Here is a 15,526-nt window from a genome sequence, read left to right as displayed (position 1 = left end):
TAGTGTTTTAAATTTGTGGTATATGCGTGTTTTTCATACAAATATTTACTTCCGATTTATGGACAAATTCGTACTAGTCGTAGGGAAGGAACTTCATCATAAAGCGAGGAACCCCCCAGATCTCCGGGAAGGTTTTCTTCCAATTCGTTCACAGAGGTTGCCCCCTATTGACCATAATGTTGTACTTCACTACAACCAAACAACCTTGAAACAATTATTTAAAGCTTTTATTCATTCGTTTCGATAATAACTATGGCGGTGATCTTTTGTAGTTGAATAACTCCCATGGATTAATAAATTAACTAGAATAAAGGATACCTTCGGTATGATTCGACTCAATATGTTCAATCACAATAATATATTGTAAGTGTGGACAATTATGTCCATGAAATTTAGTGTTACAGAAACAACTGTGTATTCTAAGGTTTACATAGATAAGTTATGAATTTCACATGTATTATGGTAGGTGGGAAATAATTAAGACAGTCGCCAACTCGTAATGTTACAGAAATAATTGTGTATTCTAAGGTTTATATAGATAAGTTATGAATTTTACATGAATTGGTGGGAAATAAATAATAGAGTCGCAAACTCGTAATATCTGCACAGATCCGACAGTATTTTAGGCTGTCACGTGATCACTTTGCGCAACGGTTTTAGTCACCATGGCTGTCCTTATCATTACTGCGCAAATATATACTTCCGCGCATAATAGTGCGCCACTGGTTTTTGATTTATTATTTTTTTTACAGAGAAGCCCGTTAGATTTGTGACTAGTTTATAAATAATGTAAGAATTCTACATACAAGTAATAAATCTTAAGTGAATGAAATACTATTCGAAGTTATAAGCGCTTTTTGCGTCGAATTGTCTATGAAGCGGAACTACTTTCTGCCTAAAATTTGGTTACACCCACTTCGCCATTTTCTACTCGTTGAGTGCATTGTCACGAAGCTTTAGCTAGCTTTAGCTTGAGGCGAAAAAAACAAATTTAATGTCATTCCGAATACCTATCGTGTAACGACTTTAATTGTTTGGCTATTTTTCAACCTGGTACGAGCTACAACGTTAAGGTAACAGCGCGTGACGTGACAAAAATTAAAGGTGTAACGGTTCGCCGTTTGGCTGGCAACGTGCTTGCTGCTCGTTGTGGGACAAAGACGACTGCCGAGTCGGACCTCTTTTCTTTTTAAACTGTAAACCTGACGGCTGACACATTGACGTCCAACGCGCAAGACTCGAAGACCGAGGAGATGACGAGCTCCGTGGGGAACGTGGCTGACAGCACAGGTTGGTTTCGTTTTAAAAGAAAATGGCGTAAGAAGTGCGTGGAGGGCGCACGAGAAACGGGCCATCATTTTGATTTTTGATGTGATCGAGGTGTTACACAGTCAATATTAAATTCTACGTCATGTATCGTAGTAGTTTCAAACAGATAACGCCGTATCGTCAGATTTTAGATTATTTATGTAATATACACTTGTATCATATGCAAGCTTGCTGTGGTTGGTGTGAATTAGATGTCTGGGGGATTAATACAAAAGCAATACTTTGGCATTGATGCTAACCCTTTTTGTAAATAAATGCTGTTATGCTGCTCCCCTCCCATATTTGTTTTTCACCCCATGCATGTATTTCGTCGTCATATCGAAGTGAAGCAGTTGGCAGCATGCACTGTTTAAGTAAAATCATTACCTTAACTTCTTGTACTGCTTAATGTTGACGTTTCTCATGCATGTAAAAATGCCCCCTTCTACAGAATGGCTAATTTAAAAAGTGGTTTTTAATTTCAGTTTTACCCACTTCTATTGAAATATGTTCCTGTAACTCTCAAGAACTTTTTATCCACCTTCTTATGTTGAATGAAATTTCCATCTTTTCTGTTTAGTTTATGTAATTATTATATTTTATGAATATTTATGATTTATTTTTCATTTGTCTGCCATTTTCCATCCATCACATCTAATGTCTTGTTTCCCCACCCTACCCCTCCCCCCTGCTCCTTGGACTGTGTTGGTGCTCCAGAACCGACAAAACGTATTCTTTCCTTCCAAGGGTTGGCTGAGCTGGCACATCGCGAATATCAGTCGGGGGACTTTGAAGCAGCAGAGCGCCACTGCATGCAGCTGTGGCGCCAAGAGCCTGATAACACGGGCGTGCTGCTGCTTCTGTCCTCCATTCACTTCCAGTGCCGAAGGCTTGACAGGTGAGGTGGGCTCGTCAACGGTCCGACGCATCACGAGTCACAATTTCTTCTGTCGTCAGGAAATCATATTCTGGGAGATTTGCTTGCTCATCAATTAAATAGCTGTTGTTGGTGGCTTGCGTTTTAACAGGTTTCATCATGAAATAATTGTCCAACATGTTGCAGGTTGAATTTTTGGACTTTGAGGATGTAAGTCTATTTGACCGTAATGTGGTCAGTGTACTCGTGTAGATTTTCAGTTTGAGATCAGATATTTGTGGACCAAATGGTGGTTTGCAAAATTTTGAAAAGTTCATTGTATGTGTAGTTCTTTTGTTGTAGCATGCCGGTAGACGTGCTGTGCTCAAATCACTTGGTGTGGGGTGAAAAGTTGCCAATCGTAATTTGTTTTTGCAATGGACCTCTGCAGTCTTTCTCTGCTGCGTCACTCTGGATACAAGATTACATGCAATCACAGCGTCAATATGACTTTTAGTTCCATAGTGTGTTTTGTCGGGAGAGCTGGAGAAGTGTTTTGTTCTAGAACTTGAAGTTGATATATTCCAGGATGTGCCATCAAGTTAAGCAGGTGGCTTGTTTTTTTCCTCCTCGGGAAATCAAAACCGATAGTAAGTGATGTTTCTTCAGCTTAGACATGCCACCATCTTTTAAGGAAATATCGTGCTGTTCTTTCAGTTTATGCATGCAATCATTCACTCAGGAACATCAAATGGTTGGTTGATGAGCCCATTTAAACTCTAAACATTCAGAAGCACATAAACCGGCTCACATTAATTGTCGAGACTTGCTTTGTTTTCTACTTAGTTTTAATGACGCCGTTATAAGGTGAGCATTCCAGGAGGCCTATGTGCGCACTCCGCAAACTTAAATGCATCATTTGCATTACATTGAAGCATGTGCAGTCAGATTAGTCCTGTCCATTCTGCTTTACTTTTTGCTTTTCTCCCTAAAAATGTAATCTGAAGTAACCTTGTTTGCAGTTGAGTAAAAAAATGTCCAAGGCCGTGTGGATAAAGACATGCTGCAGATTTCCTGTCATATACTGCTATTGCTCCTTTTCACCATGCGCCTTGGTGCTAAATAGTCACTTACCAACTTTGATTCATTTGTCCCGTTTCTGAACCAACAGGTCAGCTCACTTCAGTACGCTGGCCATTAAACAGAACCCGATGCTGGCCGAGGCCTACTCCAACCTGGGGAACGTGTACAAGGAGCGAGGGCAACTGCAGGAAGCCATTGAACATTACCGCCATGCTCTGCGACTGAAGCCCGACTTCATCGATGGCTACATCAACTTGGCGGCAGCTCTGGTCGCTGCAGGGGACATGGAAGGAGCGGTGCAGGCTTATGTGTCTGCATTACAGTATAACCCCGTAAGTCGAATGCTGCGTGCTGAACTCAGACCGAGCCGCCAGTAGCCAGAGCAAGCAAAAGTAAGCTTCAAAACAGTTGTTTGAAAAATATTAAAGTGAGTTGTTTGTCTTTGCCAGGATCTTTACTGTGTGCGCAGTGACTTGGGCAACTTACTTAAAGCACTTGGGCGCTTGGAAGAGGCCAAGGTACGTCATCCTGGTCTGGTGTTCGAAATGATGTGGTGTTTCGATGTGTGCTTTTAGTGTCACTTGTCTTACTGAAGCCATTCTTTGTCAACTGACTTTTGTTTTTTTGAACAAAAAGAAAAAGCCCATTATACAATATCTCAGAAAACAGGCCTAGTTCCTCCCAGTAGAATTGTGCCTTGCATACTTGGAGTTTTGGACCATAAATTGTCTAAAGCCCATGTGAGTAAACCTAAATAAAAACTTTTTTTTAGGCTAAAACGTTTTCGATCAAATTTTACAAAAACGATTATAGTTCCCCACAATATTGTAGACTTCTTATACGCCTTCAACCTCATAAATTATCATTTGTCTCAATTCCTTTTGGTTTAGCTTGACCTTATACAAGAGGTCAACCCCCCTTCCCCCTCTCTCCCCCTTTAGGAAGAAAGGCTCTAATAAGTGAGAACACTTGACACTCAATATTGTTTTCCATGCTTTTGCTAGTGTGACTGTGGGGGGAAAATACTGGCTCGGTCTGTGAAGAATATATGAACTGATAAGTCATTAGTTTATATTTGCATTGCTAAAGAGAAGATGGTTTGTAACCTAGCCACTGTACGTTAGTATTATCTCCAGTTAATGGACATTACACTTGTTACCTCCACCCCCCTCCCATTCACACTGACCATTTTTAGGCTCCTATTTGCCACTTCAGTTCTTAACTGCTTCTATTTGCCACTTCAATTCTTTCCCGATTACATGGGGCTCCCTTCCCTGGGTTGGGTCAAATCTGGAGGTGTGCAGTTGTCCCAGTGGTTACAGGCCATCTTACTCTGTGCTAGATGGGGGTGGTGTGTTCCAGGAGTGGGGATGGAGTTCGATGGAGTGTCAAGCTCCTCTGCTCTGTCGCTCCACCCCCGCGCGCTTGCTAAGGATTGGTGGAGTGTGCGCGCCTAGAGCTGCCTTCCTGACCTATCACCCTTCCCCCAAAAGTGCCAGAGAGCTCTTCCAATCGTGCTTTTCATGCGCCCAATCTTGTTTTTAGTTAACTCTGTCTCACTACGACATGTATTTTGTCATACCATTAAATAGTCAACCATGTGGTTGCAAAAGCTTAATTACCGTAAACCCAGGTTCCTTTCAGTGGTGCCTTCCATTGGTGTCAGGCAGTCAGCTCACAATCTATACTCCACCTCCTGCGTCAGATGCGGCTCCAAAAGGACAGGCGTGCGCAGCAACGGCGATGTCTTCTTCATTTCAGAGCTGTGGAGGCTTCTAGATCCAAATAAACCACAGACTTTTCTCCTTACCCTATTGGCCAGGATTCAAGAGAGCAGGCCAGGACAAAGCATTTTAAGCATTAAAATAGTTCCTGAAAATGCTATAAGGCAGAAAATCAACAATTTAATTCTTCTTCCATTTTGCTTCAGTATGTAATATCCCCCAAGCAATGGGATCAGTTCATTATGTTTAAGGTCAAGCCAGTAGCTGCCCTCCTGTCATGGCAACTAAACTAAATTCATACAACTGATAGAACTTGAAACTATGAACACGCAAAGCCTTTCTTCCCCCTCTCTTCCCCCAAGCATCTTTGGGGTTTTCTTTTGAACGCAACATTTTTTGCATGAAAGAATACTAAATATAGTCGATTTATGTTTGTCGTGTGTTTTGGAAGAACCTGCTACATTTCCATATTGAAAGACAAATGCATTGTTGATCCAATTTACTAACAATGTTGTTTCTGATTCTGTCTCTTTTGGTTTTTTCCTCAACTGAAATTGTTGTATAGAAGGTTTCAGGTGGGTGACACTATACCTGCGTAGGTGCCCGGCGGAAAGGAACACTAGGGGCAGCCTCAGTCTTCTCTTCTTCCAGCCAGCCGCGGCCACCACTCTGACAAAGTCCAAAAATATGGTAACGGGTTTGTAACAGCCAGCAAAAGAAAAACCACCTCACTTCATGCTTGAGCTCCTCTCTTGTGGCATCTCTTGAAGAGCAAATGAAAAAGAGTAGCAAAAGAAATGACAGTAAGCATTTTTAAGATATGCTTATACTAATGACTGAGTTTTAGATTAAGTACATAAAGAAACTTGGATTTGGAAGCAGTAATGGTGAAAAACAACTAAGAACGCTCTAACTCCTACATAACTCTTTATTACTTTCCAGTTTTGTTTTATGTTTCCCTTCTTTGTTGAGTTGCAGCGCTGTGATGATACCGATATTGCGCTGTGAGTCTACAGTAGCGCAGGGGCTGCGCAGCGATGCCCTCCAGGCAACTAAAAATGCACAGCGCGCCAGCATGCGACCCCCTACCCCAATCCCTGTGGCCTCTTGGTTGCAGACCACTCCACCCTTGAAACCAGCCTCGCCCGCAAATGCCCCAATTTCTCTGAAGTTTGGCCATCCCTATATTTCGCCCCCAACAGTCCCTGCGGACTTCAAATCATTTTCAAATCATAGCATTGCATTATAACCTTGCTCTGCTCATGTTCCCTCAATGGCAAGAGAGAATGGTGGCTGTGAGTCTGTGCCAGTCTGGTGTGGCAGGTTCTCTGCCTGAGGGGGTGGTGTGTGGCTGTTGCACCAAGATGGTTGGCAAGCGAAGCAGCAAAGCGATGGCCTCTGCCACGAGCAAGGCTGCGCAAGCGTGGCGCATTGTGGTGGTGGCGGCAAGTAGTCCACCTCGCGCACCTGCGTGATTTTGTCGCGCAAGCATTTCAGGGACCATCACCTGCACAATCAGGTCACCATCGCAGGTTGTGAGATGTCGTACATGTTTTTGTTTCGCTAGATAATAGTGTAGCAGTTTGGGGTTGTAGCCTTTTTTTAAGTGCACTGTAAGATTTATATTCATTTTGCCACCGGGCTTTTAAAATGGTGGCCATAACTGCACGATGGTGGTCGATGTGTAGGTGTTGGTTGGATCAGCGCAGCGTAGGAAGAAGCAGTGCAGCTTCGCGCAGCAGACTTTGGCGCAAGCGAGCCCATGCTGTAGACTCACTTTTTGTTTTCCTGGAGACAAGTCACTAATTTTGCATTCTCTGCCCTTTTCTGTTTGTTTTTTTGTTTTTTCTTGCTTTTTATTCTCAACCTTTTTTTTGTTTGTTTGTTTTTTTACAACCCCTTGTCCTCCCCCCTCCACACTATTCCCTTTCTATCTGTTTCCTTTCCTGTCTCGTTTTCCATTGGGAACTCAAGGCTTGCTACCTGAAAGCCATTGAGACTCAGCCCAACTTTGCTGTGGCGTGGAGCAACCTGGGCTGTGTGTTCAATGCCCAGGGGGAGATATGGTTGGCCATACACCATTTTGAAAAGGTCTGTTGCTATATTTTCAAACACCTGGGAGAAAAATGTTGAAGTATCGTTTGTTAATCCCATATATGTGTGTGTGTGTGTGTGTATGTAATGAAGGCGGTGACTCTGGACCCAAATTTCCTTGATGCCTACATTAATTTAGGAAACGTTTTGAAGGAAGCCCGAATCTTTGATAGGTCAGTTATCTCAATCCTGACATGTATGCCTTACATATCCTGTATAAAATAACTGAATCGGGTTAAAAATAAAAAAAACGTTTTGATGATGCGGTTGCATGCAATTCAGTGTTGTTGGCTGTGTTTCCAGAGCTGTGGCGGGATATTTGCGAGCCCTGAGTCTAAGTCCAAACCATGCAGTTGTTCATGGAAACCTGGCCTGTGTCTACTACGAGCAAGGCCTCATTGACCTGGCTATCGACACATACCGCCGAGCCATTGAGCTGCAGCCTCACTTTCCAGATGCCTACTGCAATTTGGCAAATGCACTGAAGGAGAAAGGCAATGTAAGGCTAAGAGCATGGATTTGCACAATTGACCAGGAGTTTGAAGGGTCTGTGACTTCATTTGACACTTATCTTGGCCAATGTCTTTCCAGGTGTCTGAGGCGGAAGAGTGCTACAACACAGCTTTGCGTTTGTGCCCGACGCATGCAGACTCCCTGAACAACTTGGCGAACATCAAACGTGAACAGGGCAACATTGAGGAGGCGGTCCAGCTTTACAGGAAAGCACTAGAGGTACAACTTGAAAAGCGTGTACAAATGGGCAAAATGTCAGTTCAAGAGAATGATCAAAATGGTTTCTATTAATGATATGTTTCCAGGTGTTCCCTGAGTTTGCTGCAGCTCACTCCAACCTGGCCAGTGTCCTGCAGCAGCAGGGGAAACTCCAGGAGGCCCTCATGCACTACAAGGAAGCCATCAGGTTTGCATTCGTACAATAATATACCGTTTGGACGTTTATTCTTGTGCAGCAGAACATGACGTTTTAAGTGTAAACAAGAATTATGCTGTTCACTGATGACACAAGGAGCTAACACAGTGTCCGTGATTTACAGAATCAGCCCCACATTTGCGGACGCCTACTCAAACATGGGCAACACGCTAAAGGAAATGCAAGATGTGCAAGGAGCGCTCCAGTGCTACACTCGTGCCATCCAGATCAATCCTGCTTTTGCTGACGCTCATAGCAATTTGGCTTCAATACACAAAGTATGTATTGTGACTTTTCTTCTGGTTGTAGCAGCACTTATTTTTTGACATTTTATTCTATCAATCTAGCGCTGTTATTACAAGAATTGTTAGTAGTTATAACTGTAGGATTACCCTTGCTACTGTTATGGGAATCGAAAAGGACAAAACGTTTGTACAATAATGCCATGGTTGAGTATTCTTTATAATAAGAATGTATCATGTCTCTAATGTATGGGGATGTTGGTTTGTTAGGATTCTGGAAACATCCCAGAGGCCATTGCATCTTACCGCACTGCCTTGAAACTTAAGCCTGATTTCCCTGACGCTTACTGTAACCTGGCACATTGCTTGCAGGTTTGTGTTTTTTATATTGGATTCTCCCCATTTACACATTTGTTTATACGGATGGTGTTACATGACAGTTTTTTATTCTTAAATCATGGAATTTTGCCCTGTTTTTCAGATTGTGTGCGACTGGACGGATTATGATGACCGCATGAAAAAACTAGTGAGCATTGTTGCTGACCAACTGGAGAAGAACCGCTTACCATCGGTGCACCCTCACCACAGCATGTTATATCCGCTCTCTCACGGCTTTCGAAAGGCCATTGCTGAGCGCCATGGAAACCTTTGCCTGGACAAGGTATGCGCTCTTCAAAGTAACATTTGAGTTGGTTTTGGGATGGTGGGCTCTGGTGGAAGTGACGGGTGCCACTGGGTTGTTGTCAGAAGTTTGGCTGGTGGATGTGAGGGAACCTTCAATAGTGACGTTGTTGTAGATTGATGATCAACGTTCAGCTATGCAGCTCTCTTACTGTAAAATGAGCCCCTCTGACGCTGTCACGTGTACACATTTGTTTATTGAGCAGATTAATGCATTGCACAAACCTGCCTACGAGCATCCAAAAGATCTGACGGCCAGCGGTGGACGTCTGCGTGTTGGTTATGTCAGCTCAGACTTTGGCAACCACCCGACTTCCCACTTGATGCAATCCATTCCTGGGATGCATAATCCTGAGAAATTTGAGGTGAGTCACCTTCACTGTAAACCCTTCTTCTCTTGACTGCTCCCGTCAGGGCTCGCCACAGCAGAGGGAGGGTTTGTATAGAAGTATCTCATCATGTATATTCATTGCTCCAACTTTCTCTTTTTCCCCAAGGTGTTTTGCTACGCACTAAGCCCCGATGACAGTACAAACTTCAGAGTGAAAGTCGTGGCAGAGGCTCATAATTTCACAGACCTCTCACAGGTAACCTATTGTGTTTTCTACTGATAATTGAAGCTACAAGTAAATGTGTCCATTTTCTATTAAAAAGGATTTTACTGATACTAGTACCATTACTTTTAGATTCCTTGTAATGGCAAGGCAGCCGATCGCATTCACCAAGATGGGGTTCACATTCTGGTCAACATGAATGGCTACACCAAAGGTGCTCGAAATGAGCTGTTTGCCCTCCGACCTGCTCCTGTACAGGTAAGATAAAACTATTGACTCTTATTTCAAGCTTTATCTTTGGCCTTGTCTCAGAGTCAATCTTGTATGGCTTGTTTAAACAATCTTTTTCCTTTCCCCACGTTAGGCTATGTGGCTAGGTTACCCTGGAACCAGCGGCGCTCCTTTCATGGACTACATCATCACTGACAAAGAGACATCGCCTGCCGAAGTAGTCGAGCAATATTCGGAGAAGGTTGCCTTCATGCCACATACCTTTTTCATAGGAGATCATGCCAACATGTTTCCTCATCTCAAGGTTTGTCCTGTCTCCATGTGCTGTCATTAATTTTCAGATTGAGTTATTTTTCTTAGTAGAGTCTCAAAATTGTGTCAATGTTGTTTTGTACCCACAGAAAAAGGCCGTGATTGATTTCAAATCGAATGGACACATCTTTGACAACCGCATTGTTCTCAATGGTATAGATTTGAAGGCCTTCTTGGACAGTCTGCCAGATGTCAAAGTGATAAAGGTAGGTAACATTTTTGAAGGTTGAACAAAAGCAGTATGAGTGATTAAACAATACTAAAATGAGCACAAGTCCAGCTGACTAAGGAGGAGTTTTATTTTCATTTATTTAATGTCAATTTTGATCAGATTTGTTGAACATACAACTCAAACTTGGGTGAAATCTATTTTGTTGGCCAGATGAAATGTGACAACAATCAGGAACCTGCCACTGACACAAATGGAGCATTGTCTATGCCTGTCATCCCCATGAACACGGCTGCAGAAGCAATCATCAATATGGTCAACCAAGGCCAAATACAGGTCACCATCAACAGCTTCACCGTCAGCAACGGTCTTGCCACCACACAGGTAGGCAGTACACAAAGATGATTATTTTCCACACGTTTCTAATTAGCCAGTGCTAATTGACATTCAAGCGATAGCTCTGCGCCCAATATAAATGTTAAGTTTGTTTGATGGTTCATGGAGATAAAACTTCTGTCTGAAAAATACCCAATTAACTAGCGGCTTACCTTTGGTTAGTGTGAATGCTCACATACGTGCTATGTGTTGATGTGGAGAACCCCTACTTGCCTTGTGTTGGCGTGCTCTGTTTATACACATGATTATTTTCACCCCCTTTTCAGATCAACAACAAAGCTGCCACAGGGGAGGAGGTGCCACGCACAATTGTTGTGACAACCCGTTCTCAGTATGGTCTTCCAGAGGACTCCATTGTTTACTGCAACTTCAACCAGCTCTACAAAATTGACCCCCCAACTCTTCAAATGTGGGCCAATGTAAGTCAGAGCCTCTTCACAACACCTTAATAGTTTGTTGTTCTTTTTACACTTGTATTTGAAATGTTTTGCAACTCTTCTTCCCTACAGATCCTAAAACGTGTGCAGAACAGTGTCTTGTGGCTCCTTCGGTTCCCCGCTGTGGGTGAGCCCAACATCCAGCAGTACGCTCAAAACATGGGACTGCCAGCTTCCCGCATCATCTTCTCACCTGTGGCCCCTAAAGAAGAACATGTTAGGAGGGGTCAGCTGGCTGACGTGTGCTTAGACACGCCTCTATGCAACGGTCACACCACAGGCATGGATGTTCTGTGGGCTGGTACTCCCATGGTTACTATGCCAGGTGAGGTTTTGGTTATTTTACTATAAAACACTCTATTTTTAAAAACTGTGTGAACTATCAATTGACTTGATTGTTCTCCATTAACATCATTCTCACAAAAGGTGAAACACTTGCCTCACGAGTAGCTGCTTCACAACTCCGCTGCCTTGGCTGTCCGGAACTCATCGCCCATAGTCGACAGGAGTATGAGGACATCGCGGTCAAACTGGGCTCGGACATGGAATAGTAGGAAGAAATTCATACTACCTTGAAAAACCATTGACATGTTTGACAAGCTTGTGGCTGATTGATTCTTTATTTTTTTTCCTCTCAGCCTGAAGATGATTCGGGCACGTGTTTGGAAGCAGCGCATCTGTAGTCCTCTCTTCAACACCAAGCAGTACACGATAGACCTGGAGAGGCTTTACTTACAGATGTGGGAGCGCCACAGCAAGGGCAACAAGCCGGAACACATGTTTCATGTCCATGCAGTAGAAACTGGTGACAGCGCCTGAACTGGAAGCCCTCCTGGAGACAAATTATAAAAATACCAATGTTTTCCTCCCCAACGTCTTTATTCCAAACCATGATGAGCATCCTAGTTTGGATGGTTTACTCACAGCCAGCCCTCTCCTCTGTGAATGATTGTGTTGCACGCTCTCTTCTAAGTGGGGCCCAGTGTCATGAGCACAGACACATTTACCCCCGCTCGATCCTTATCACATTTTGTATCATGTGAGGGACACTACAGTAGAGGAAACTGAGACAGTTGAGTGACCACTGAACACACTGAAGTACTTGGATCAGTCGTTGTACTCTGCTGTTTGCGTGTGTATGTGCGTGTGGATGTACAGGACTAATTGAAGCACCCTTATAGATGTTGTATTTATAAAAGGATCCATGTTTTTTTTTTTGTTGTTGATGGGAAGGCTGCTCCAAGGAAATTGTAACACAAGTTCTTTCAGCTTTAAACACTTCATTTTAGCGGAGATTGCAACCAGTTTCTCCTAAGATGTTATTTTACGACAAAAAGGAGTTGATGTGCAAAATTGTTTGGGTAAAGATACACTCTCCTTACCAAATCGGCAATCTACTCTGTCTCATCTTGATGTTACACTGATAACTAACATTAATGGTAATTTGGCTAAAGATGTTCAAGATCTAAATTGCAGAATAGCTGAAAGAACAAATTTAACTTGTTTTAAATAACACTGAAGGAACAGCCTAGGTAAGTATTTTTTTAGCTGTTTTGTTTTTGTATAGTCTTTGTTTATGCTGTCAGTTATGCTTTGCTCTAGATATGGGGAAAATAAAGATGGCAATTTGGGGGGAAAAAAGTCAAAGGTTTTTCTGTGGATTTGGTTAACGAAGTGACTCGGTGGGGCATTAATATAGAGCACAGTTGGTTTGGCTACGGGAGGATTGATGAAAGCATGCACAAATACAAGCAAGATACATTTCCGTTTGTTTATTGTCATGCAGTTTGATCCGCACATTTATGAAAGAAGCTTGCTTAAACCCTCATTCTTTGGATTATTTTAATACTGAGCCGCAGGGGCATGGATTCGGTTTATACATTACATTTATGATACCATAATGCAATCCTATTGGGACAATTCATTTTGACGAGGTGTAGGATACCTCCACATGGGCATTAAAAGCCTCTACTTGTACTGGCAGGCTCACTTCAGTATCGTGAAAACACTTGACCTTTATACTATAAGCAATGCACAAACCAACAACTACAACACAAAATTTGAGGTTTGTAAATAACTGTAAACTTCACTTAAGTGAAAACACTTGACCTTTATACTATAAGCAATGCACAAACCAACAACTACAACACAAAATTTGAGGTTTGTAAATAACTAAACTTCACTTATCTAACATAAACGCACACACGACACAGCGGGTAGCTTCTGTCGTTCCATTTCGAAGAGTGGTGACCTCCGGCTCAGCCTCCGACTACCTGAAACATGTCCTAGCTCGAAAAAAGGCAAACAATCTTCTAACATTAACAACATAAACGATTTATAAATGCGGTAAAATGAGGAATGGTAATTGTGTTTATTTGTATTAATACCCACACTCGATTTAAAGGACTACAACCCCCATGAATAAATACGACGTCTTTACTGCACATGCGCAGTCCTTGCTTCCAGTCCGGACAGCTGGAGGAGAAAATGGCAGCACTCGTGCTAGGACAGCAGGTAAGACGTTCAATGATTTTACACAATTGATTGATTTTACAATAGCTCAAACTCGGTATTCGTGTATTTACAAGGTATTCTAACGCACTATAAACTTGGTGAAGTCGTACTGTTGATTTCAAATGTCAAATAATTTACACGACGCTTTGCACTTGAATGACTGCTAAAGTGCTAGCCTACGCGTTAGCTGCAATAGACAGTATGTGTGCTAATCTGTATACACTCATGTTCGTGGCATCGTTGATGTTAGAATTTTGCTACTTGTGTTCGTGCAGGCTCGCCAGTTTAGCACATCAGCCATTAGGCCTGCATCCAAACTGATGAAGGTAAATATGAATGACACAGCATGCTGCGTGGCCGACTGCTCATATGAAAGAACTTTGTGTTTTGTTTTTAATCTCATTTTGAATTCCCCTTTAAGCCACCCATCCAGGTTTATGGAGTGGAAGGTCGCTATGCCACTGCTCTGTTTTCTGCTGCCAGTAAGCAGAAAAAACTGGACCAAGTGGAGCAGGAGCTGGGCAAAGTGAATGTAAGCAAAGAGCGTTTTATAAATCCAAGTTTATTTGAAAGATTGATCTGCTTAAAGGCTGCTTTTCCCCACAGGCCCTCATCAAGGACCCCAAGATTTCAAGTATTGTCATGAACCCTCACGTGAAGCGCAGCCTCAAGCAGAAGACCTTCCATGATGCCCTTGCAAAGGCAAAAGTCTCCCCTATCACAACAAACCTCATCAGTGAGTTGCCACTTGAAGCTTCTTTTTTAATATTGTCTGCATTGTCTCTATAGCTTTGGCTAAAATATACTTGTTTCTGCAGATGTTCTGTCTGATAATGGTCGTCTGACTCGAACCGGTGATGTCATCACTGCTTTTGGCAAGATGATGAGTGCACATCGTGGAGAGGTGATCTGCTCAGTAACTACTGCTCAGGTAGGTTGCACAAATGCTTTTGCCTATCATATTGTCAACAAGTATTTATTGTAGCTAAACATACACACACCTCATCGATATATAATCATTTCAGCCTTTGGATACAGCCAATCTCACTGAGCTGAAAACCGCACTTAATGGATTTCTTCAGAAGGGTGAAACGATCAAGCTGGAAACCAAGGTACAATTTTAATCAACAATTAATTTTCCTTCCATCCTGTTTTGTGATCAATGGTACTGTATCATAAGCTATCAGGACCAAAGCAGACATGGGTGTCGCCATATTATAATGCATTCTTGTTAACTACCAGTCATAACAGTTTGATAAAGTTTCATTGAGCAGACTACTTTGATTATTGTTTTAGACTTAGACCCAACCTTAGTCATCCCTTGAGATTACTCCTTAGGGAAATTCTGGTTCCAATAGCTTATACAGTAAATAGGTGACGTCCAGTTTTTTGACAAGACTTTTGTGCAGGCCACGTTTCAGGAACCCATTAATAGGTGCTTTTTCCTGCGAATAACCAAGGAATGTGTGAATTTGCAAATTCTGAACTGAGAATATGAGGATCTACTGTAATCTCTCCTTACTACGGATACATGAGAATGTTATCTACCTTTTTTTATTATTATTTATTTCCATTAAAACCTTTTAACTCCTCATTTATTGTAACTGTGTGCAGTATAATCTAACTGTACCACTAGGATTGTGCAGTGAGAATAACAAAATGTGACTTAAAATGTTTTCCTCTCTCCAGTCCGATCCTTCAATCTTGGGCGGCATGATCGTCAGTATCGGGGACAAGTACGTGGACATGTCCACAAAGACAAAGATTCAGAAACTGACCAAGATCATGAGAGACTCCTAAGTCCCGTGGACTTCATCTTGTATCTGTTTTAGAAATGACCATCAAGTGAACAAATGCTGATACATGTAAATTGTTACCTGTTTGGCATTGCAGTTGCGCCAGAAATCAGTGTCTGTACTGAAATTCATTTGGATGTCAATAAAACCTCCCAATAATATGCTTGTGTGTGTGTGTGTGACGCAAATCATATGAGATCC

General features: G+C 42.3%; 2 protein-coding genes across 5 annotated transcripts; both read left to right on the top strand.

Annotated features, from left to right (window-relative positions):
- The first annotated feature begins 911 nt into the window (after positions 1-911).
- ogt.1 (O-linked N-acetylglucosamine (GlcNAc) transferase, tandem duplicate 1) lies at positions 912-12,656 on the top strand. Of its 4 annotated transcripts, none has more exons than XM_037261838.1 (22): positions 912-1,290; positions 2,056-2,206; positions 3,336-3,579; positions 3,697-3,765; positions 6,946-7,062; positions 7,159-7,238; positions 7,369-7,564; positions 7,657-7,797; positions 7,884-7,984; positions 8,118-8,271; positions 8,506-8,607; positions 8,717-8,896; positions 9,123-9,281; positions 9,414-9,503; positions 9,603-9,728; positions 9,835-10,005; positions 10,103-10,219; positions 10,396-10,566; positions 10,845-10,997; positions 11,088-11,340; positions 11,442-11,565; positions 11,654-11,859. In XM_037261838.1, exons 1-22 carry the CDS (start codon positions 1,254-1,256, stop codon positions 11,832-11,834), a joined length of 3,117 nt encoding a protein of 1,038 aa, XP_037117733.1. In that variant the 5' UTR covers positions 912-1,253; the 3' UTR covers positions 11,835-11,859. The 4 variants fall into 4 exon arrangements, with proteins under 4 accessions (XP_037117733.1, XP_037117732.1, XP_037117735.1 ...); XM_037261837.1 differs by having other exon boundaries at positions 913-1,290; positions 2,026-2,206; positions 11,654-12,656; XM_037261840.1 differs by lacking the exons at positions 912-1,290; positions 2,056-2,206; positions 3,336-3,579; positions 3,697-3,765 and adding an exon at positions 3,835-5,661.
- Positions 12,657-13,444: 788 nt separating this feature from the next.
- atp5po (ATP synthase peripheral stalk subunit OSCP) lies at positions 13,445-15,487 on the top strand. Its single transcript, XM_037261834.1, has 7 exons — positions 13,445-13,529; positions 13,805-13,855; positions 13,951-14,061; positions 14,136-14,265; positions 14,348-14,460; positions 14,555-14,641; positions 15,219-15,487. The coding sequence occupies exons 1-7, from the start codon at positions 13,461-13,463 to the stop codon at positions 15,327-15,329; spliced, it is 672 nt and encodes a 223-aa protein (XP_037117729.1). The 5' UTR covers positions 13,445-13,460; the 3' UTR covers positions 15,330-15,487.
- Positions 15,488-15,526: the final 39 nt, after the last annotated feature.

Source organism: Syngnathus acus, chromosome 10 (assembly GCF_901709675.1).
Source record: "Syngnathus acus chromosome 10, fSynAcu1.2, whole genome shotgun sequence".
NCBI classification, from domain to species: Eukaryota; Metazoa; Chordata; class Actinopteri; order Syngnathiformes; family Syngnathidae; genus Syngnathus; species Syngnathus acus.
Note: the sequence above shows the minus strand (reverse complement) of the source record. Positions and strands in the feature narration are given on the sequence as shown.